This window comes from Gossypium hirsutum, chromosome D01 (assembly GCF_007990345.1).
Source record: "Gossypium hirsutum isolate 1008001.06 chromosome D01, Gossypium_hirsutum_v2.1, whole genome shotgun sequence".
NCBI classification, from domain to species: domain Eukaryota; kingdom Viridiplantae; phylum Streptophyta; class Magnoliopsida; order Malvales; family Malvaceae; genus Gossypium; species Gossypium hirsutum.
In genome coordinates this window covers 43005605-43012989 of record NC_053437.1, presented here as the reverse complement: position 1 = coordinate 43012989, position 7385 = coordinate 43005605, and the positions used below count along the sequence as shown (strand labels likewise).

General features: G+C 33.1%; 1 protein-coding gene across 1 annotated transcript; it reads right to left on the bottom strand.

Moving 5' to 3' along the window:
• Positions 1 to 3077: 3077 nt before the first annotated feature.
• Positions 3078 to 7182, bottom strand: LOC107921201 (myb family transcription factor MOF1). Its single transcript, XM_016851084.2, has 7 exons — positions 6823 to 7182; positions 6290 to 6437; positions 6128 to 6204; positions 5991 to 6027; positions 5307 to 5457; positions 4800 to 5073; positions 3078 to 3556 (listed from the first exon to the last, which is right to left on the bottom strand). Exons 2-7 carry the CDS (start codon positions 6414 to 6416, stop codon positions 3266 to 3268), a joined length of 957 nt encoding a protein of 318 aa, XP_016706573.1. The 5' UTR covers positions 6417 to 6437; positions 6823 to 7182; the 3' UTR covers positions 3078 to 3265.
• Between the last annotated feature and the right edge of the window lie 203 nt (positions 7183 to 7385).

The following is a 7385-nucleotide window of genomic DNA, read 5'->3' as shown; positions in this document are numbered from 1 at the left end:
GAAGAAAGGCATAAGGCAATAAATGAGAAGTTTATTGATGAGCATATATTCTGAGGGGAACATTGCCACGTAATGCACACAACACATAGAATGCGTTGGTATGCCTTGGTATGCCTTGCCACGTAATGTATCATGGTAACAGAAGAAGAAAATCATGCACGAATTAAGAGGCTATGATACATGCACAGATAGGGTGGAATTTATTAAATTCCATTCACCGAAGTTATCAATTTTCAAGTTAGGAAAATCAACCGACTTGCAATGACTTTTTGGATAGGATCCAGGCATTTATAGGTTTAGATGTCTCATAGAGTTCTAAGATCTATCTCTTAGCTTCGAAAAAACTTTGAGTCACTCGATTTTGAGTTCGAGAGCTCAAGTTATGATCGTTTTAGTGAAGCTATGCGAGCAGAATTTCTGGACAAGATTATTACAAACATTACGAGTTTCAACTTTTAATTCGAGTTTAAATCATATTGGATTCAATTTTTAGACTTAAATTTTATTTCATATGAGCCCAATATTGTATTTATTAGGTATTATTTTATTATTTATTTATTCTAAATTTTGGATATTTTTTAAGTATTTTAAGTTATTTAGAAGTTTTATGTTTCTTAGCCAAACAAGAAAGTCTAGTTTAAAACTATTTATTGCTTAGATTAATTAGAGTTTCAATATAGCTGAGAGTTTTATTTGGATGTACTTAGCTAGCCTATATAAAACTTGACGATCCACAACAAATGTTGAATCTTGATATAACCTATGATAATCTCTGGATAATTACATATTCTATACAAGCGCGAATTAGACCCTATTGACATGCCAATCGTATCCTAACCCTTTACTAAGTTCACACAGGCATCTTTTACACATATAAGTGTCACATATCTCTATAATTATCCATATTTCATATTGCACCCTTTACATGATCACATATTTTCATTTACATGCCTATAATAAATCAAACTTTCGTATTTGAATCTTGTACTAATACGTAATAACCAATAATCACATAACATTTCAATTCAGTCTATTTCTAGCGTTACATATCAATTCACAAATAATCAAATCATATTCAAACATACATATAAATATATATGAAATTAAACAAAAATTCACACATAACAAACATAAAATAATAAGTTTCATATTAACTTACCTGTTCAAAATGTAAAAAGAGTAGATATTTTAGGGACTAGTCTGCAGTTTTAGCTCTTCCCCTATTAGCTCCACTTGGATCCAGATCTTGATCTAATTGAATATTCGAATGGTTGAAACCCTTAAATGGTTTTTCTCTTTTCTTTCGTATAGAGAATCGGTCATGGAAGGATAAAGGACATGACAATTTCTCTTTCTTTTCACTTATTTGGTTATTTATAGCTTAATTAGAGATTGATTAACTTAATTAATTACTTTTACTTAACTTAACCCATTAACTAAACACAGTTAAAAAATATCTCATCATCATCCACTATCCATTAATAGAAAATGATTTATTTACCATTTTAATCCTTTAGCTAATTGCTATTTAAGTCCCAAAACCTCTGGCCAATTAAAAATCGATAGCGATTAAACTTTTACAATTTAGTCCAATAAGCCTTAATTAACTATTTAATTGACGAAAGTTGCTCGACCAAACGTCAATATATTTTTATAAAATCCTTGTAAATATTAATATTTAATATTCATTGACTCGGTTTACAAAAATGGAGTTTCAAAATTATATTTTCTGATACAAATGTCTACCTGCTTACCATAGTTTGACCACTTGCTATTCAGTGTGAAAACTCTCCTCTAAGACCACTAAGGCCCACTTGAGCACGACAAACTCGTACTCCCTCAAAAAGCATAACAAAATAAGTTCCACTATGCACGTCCCTCACGTACTCCATGATGATAACCACCTTGCCACATCACCATTCCTAGACAAGGGGTATCTCCTATAAATACCCTCCAACTTGAAGAGAAATGGGTCATCTTCTCCCTACAAGCAAACCCTAAGCACTTTTACTCTGCAATCAGCCCTCTCAACCCCCACATCAATCTTCTTCCTCCTTTTGTACTTTTTTTGGCTATTTGCCTATTTAGGTAAATCGACCTCCTTTACACTACTACCTTCTCCTCCCTAACTCTTTACCTTGTTGAGACTTGTATCAACACTAACCATTTGATATGTTTCATCGTTCATGAAACTCAAAAATTTTTCAAACAACTGAAATATTCAATATATGAAATTAAACAACCATTTTCTATGAAAGATTGCTATACACAGCATTCAAACATCTTTATATACAAGAAATTAAATCTAAAATAGAGTTATGTTTTCTTTTCCTTTATTTGTACGGTAGGAAAAAAAATAAGTTGTTAGAATTTTTATTTTAATGAGATACATAAATGAGAAATTTAATACTTAAAAACATTCATTTTGATTCAAAGATGATTATATTTTATTTACCATAATTCTCATTGAATTCTCACCATCATTTTCTTATATATATATATATATATATTCTATAAATGTATCTTTTATGAAGTTAAAAAATATGTTTGAAATTTCTCACAATGTTTCTTTCACCCACTATTCTTTTATCATTATAATATTAAAAGGAGAAAAAGGACTCGTATCATTTAAATACATGATGTTTAATCATTATAATATTAAAAGATGATAAAATTTAAATTGAAAATTTTAAAAGTAAATGAATGTCAAACAAAAACTGTTAAATGCGAAAAGGAAAGCGACTTAACGTCACCCAAAATTCCTTGTGTAAAACATTTAATAAACTTAAAATTGAAATATGCCAATAACTCATTATGATCATGTAAAATACAAATCCATTTGTTTTTACTTGATACTTACCATATTATATTTTAAAGAACCAAGTATGATGTTCATTCATTCATTAACCAACCGAATCCCAACTAAGATATATATATTAAAAACCTTTAACATTTATACCATAATAAAACGTTAATACTAAAATTTTCTCAACCAAGTATAAAATATATTTATTAGCCATAATCTAGTAATATATTAAATGAAAATGAACCACCCCGGCCCATTCCTAAATTCGATCTTCGCGTTTAACTACTATAACGATACGTAAATCCCTATGAATTCAAAGTCCGTACATTTCAATTAATCCAAAAACCTGGATGATCTCCAAATCTAAACTTAACAGCTCGATTAACATCGGAAAAAGAACAGTAAAAAACGATATATATATATGCCTGAAAAGAGAATTGAGAATTTAAAAAATTAACGTCAGTTGCCACAAAGAGCAATGGATAGATCCAAGTTTATACTACGAAGGGTGCACGAGGAGGAGCCGGAGCAGTCTTTGTAATTAGACCCAGACACCAATGATAATGCCTCGCTGCTGCTGCTGATTTCGCTCTGCGAAGATGGATGGTGCAATGACAGTGACAATGATAATTCACAACCACCACCTTTGTCTTCTACTTCATCGTCTTTCCCTGCATTTCTCCTAGCGTTAGGGTGGTCGTCGACATGCTTGCCTACATTTTTGTGATCTTCTACATCTACCTTGGAAACCTGAGAGATTGAATTGAAGGATATTAACAATTACAGCTGCATGGACTTTTATGTTAAAACTTGAATGCATGATGGACTCTTAAATTCAAAGATATCAGATGGTTTTAACATTCCTGTGTAAATTTAATGGAAAAGAACCAGTTACAGTATGGAGAAACATTTACTACCAATACAGGAAAAACAGATGAGAGAATTAAAAGCTCGGTTGAATAAGGACAAACTATGCTGTCTTACACTTGCGTCCAGCACATGAATAAGAGGATATGACATGTAAATATCCTTTAAATAGATTGAAAAACATAGAAAATATTAACTATACTACTCACTCTCACTCGGGACAAGTATTGGAAACCATGAAATTCAATAAAGGGCGGTGTTCTAATACTTTCTAACCTGCAAAGACCGTTGGTTTAAAAGAAGTAATGTCTGGTCCAATGCATTTGACGCTAATTTTTGAATTTCCATTCTAACCAAACCCAAAAAAGGAGGGAAGTAGGGGTCCCCTATTCCTTGGAAATTTAGAATTACAGTGGACCACAGTATGTAAACAACCCCATCAATCACAGCGATTAATGACAAGGTTTTTAGGTCAAAAAGCCAGTGTTAATTGCTAACCAGAAAAGAAAAAGAAAAATCCCAGAATTTCTCTTTAATGAAGGGGTAAAGGGAAAAAGAATTTTAAAAAAACATTCTTTCCTTTTAACTTAAGATTGAGAATATGCTTATTCTCAGTCTATATATATACATCGCTGACACAAAAGGAAAGGACACCAAGAAAGAAAAGAAGGAACTTAATAAAGACAATTTTTAATCCTTTTTGGCTTTGTTTCATTCATTCTTTTTTTTTTGGTTCAATATTGTTTCATTCTTTCTTGTTTCCTGTGTGTTCATCGTCCTAATGAGAGAAGGGGGGGGGAATATTATATACATATAGATAGCTAGTTTTCAGTGGTGTAGTGCTTTTCATGAACAGGACGTGTTGAAGTGAAAACACTATGAAACTAGACCCTATATTTTTGTGAGGCAAGTAGGGTTAGAAGACACGGATATTCCCTGTTACCACTGGTCATAAGAGCCAACATTGAATGTGGAAAGTGGAAACTAGCTTATATAAAATCAAGTGTTCCAAACCCAACATTACACTCAAGCTCATAAACAAAAGCTGGGAAAATAAATATATAAAGAGAAAAAGAGAGGGAGGGAGGGAGAAAGAAAAAAAAATGGTGGGGTTTGGCTAGTGTACCTTAAGGAAATCAGATTCTTCCACTGAATATTTGAAGGAGTTGAGATTGTAAAGATCATGTGGCAGAGAGAAGGTTGTGGATTGACCTTGGGCCTGAGGGTGAGTCTGGGTGTGTTCCCATATGAAAGCACCATTACCTTCCTTTATTCCTTTATAAACAGCCATTGTCTGCAGATAATCATCATAAAAGTACGGATTTGAGACTCTCTCACATACTCCTTGGCTGCATTGCAGATTCTGATCAGAGATTGAACTCTTGGTCTCGATTCTAGCTCTGAGGCAAAGGAGGTTTAAAAAAACAAAAGATAATGAGAACAGAAATCAAACAATAAGAATTTTAGAGAGGAAAAAATTTAAAAGAAAAAGAAAAAAAAAGGTAGTAGCAGATAAGAAAAGATCATGCAACATACTACCTTCTTTTGTTTGTTTCTTGCACTACACTATCAACTTTTCTTTTTTTAAGTATATGAAAAGTCTGTAACCATGGGGGAATAAAGCTAAGCTGACCTTTTTGAAGGAAGAGGAGAGTGGATCAAATGAGAATCTGATTCTTCAATGGGCTTTGAGGTTGAGTGAAAACCCATAATATCAATTACATCATCAACACAACCATCATGTTTCTCAAAAGATTGTCTTCTTTGATGGGTTGAACTCCTATCTGTGTCATTTGACAGACCCCAACACAGAAGTTTCAATAAAAAAAACTTCATGAAAGAATAGTAAGAAAATTGAAAAAGAAAAGAGCCAATTAAGTCATGAGTTGGGATAGCATGCATGCATATTATTTAAGAGATGTTTGCTCAGAAAACACTTGGAAACAGCTGTAGTCAAGGAATGGGGATGTATGGGATTCATCAGATATGCCAATAGAGGAAGATTTGGCAAGGAAACAAGTTAATGGCTGTTCACATCTAATTTGGCATCAAATGTATAAGAGAGAAAAGGAAATAATAAATGAAGTGGTACATCTAGGCTTTTACTAAAAATTATGTAAAGAAGGGAGTATATGATCTTGGATACTTTATACCAAAACACAACCATTAGAAGAAAGTATCATAGAATGATATGCAAACACACACACACACTGATGAATATAGAACAGTTAGTTCCATAGTTAAAAACTGAGAATTGGAAAAGGTATTTGGGATATAAAGAAGAAAAAAAACATTTTTTAAAGAAGTGCTAAGATACCTTGTCTGCTAAGATCACTTCTCATGCTCCGATACATCTGGTCAGAATGTAAAGAAACCCATGTGAACAAAAATGATCGAAGGGGAAGAAAAAAAAGAAGGAATTTGAAAGCCAGAAGGGAAGAAAGAAAGATGAACCTGAAGGTGGCTTTTCACATGTGAAATGGTGAGTCCTTTCACATCCATCAGTTGAAGAACAAGTTTCGGCGTAGCTTCTGGCAAGTCGAAACAAACAAAAAAAAAGGCCATTATTTCAACACCAAAAGAAACAAGCTGAAGAAGAAGAAAAGGGAAACTTACTGTCTTGACCACCAAGCCTTTCGATAGCTTGAACAAAACATTGATGAAGTTCAGGTGTCCATCTCAAACGAGGCACCTTTGATCTTATATACTGCCTCACTGCACCACTCCTCCCACAACTGCCCATTTCCTTCTTTGTTCCAATCTCCTAAAAAAAAACTCTCGTTCTTATGTTCTTTAAAACCCTCAAATGGGAACCCCCCCCCCCAAAGGTATATCCTTTGAAAGCTTTGAAGGCTCTTAATACGATCACTAGCGATAAACAAAGAAAAAAGGACCTATGTTTCAGGTTTTAGTGGTAAATATTTTTATGATAAAAACTCCTGGAACTGGAAAACCCTGGGTTGTTTCAATGTTGTTGGAATTGTCTAGGTACAAAGCAGCAAGAAAGACACTAACTGCAGGAGCCCCTTGAAGAAAAAAGAAATATAAAACAAAAGAAAAAGGCAGAGGAAAGAGAACAAGAAAGATCACGAGGAAAGGAATAAGACGAACAAGGCACTGTAAAATTCCTTAAGAAGCACTGATAATACCTGCAAACTGCTGCCTTTCTTCTGTTTCTAATACTCTCTAATCTCTGCACACTTTCAGAGATACACAAAATCAACAAAGACCAAAAATAATATTTTTATATAAGAAAAAAACTTTCAAACCCCCCAATTGAATTAAATAAAAATGAATGATAATAAAAATTAAGAACTCTCACGAGTTCTCTGATCTGCCTTCCCTGAAATCATTACCCCTATACCCAACTGCTTTACATTGACCTTTTGCTTCCCTCTTTCTGTACATAATATAGAGCCTATAAGCTCTATTTTCCATACAAAAAGAAAAAAAGACAAAATATTTATGTATTTATTTACTTCATATATTCCTCTATAATACTGCCAACTTCCTCATCATCACAAAAGACGCCATGAATATATATATTTGTATTACTATCATAATTTTGTATGCTTTTTTGTTTCTTTGGGACAGATTTTTCTTTCCACAACACGGAAAGTGACACGGTTAGCGCACCCCTTTACTGTGCTGTCTTAAAGGAAAAGCTTCTACCCTGACGCTTTTACCCTTGTTTTCAAATGGTAGTTGTCCA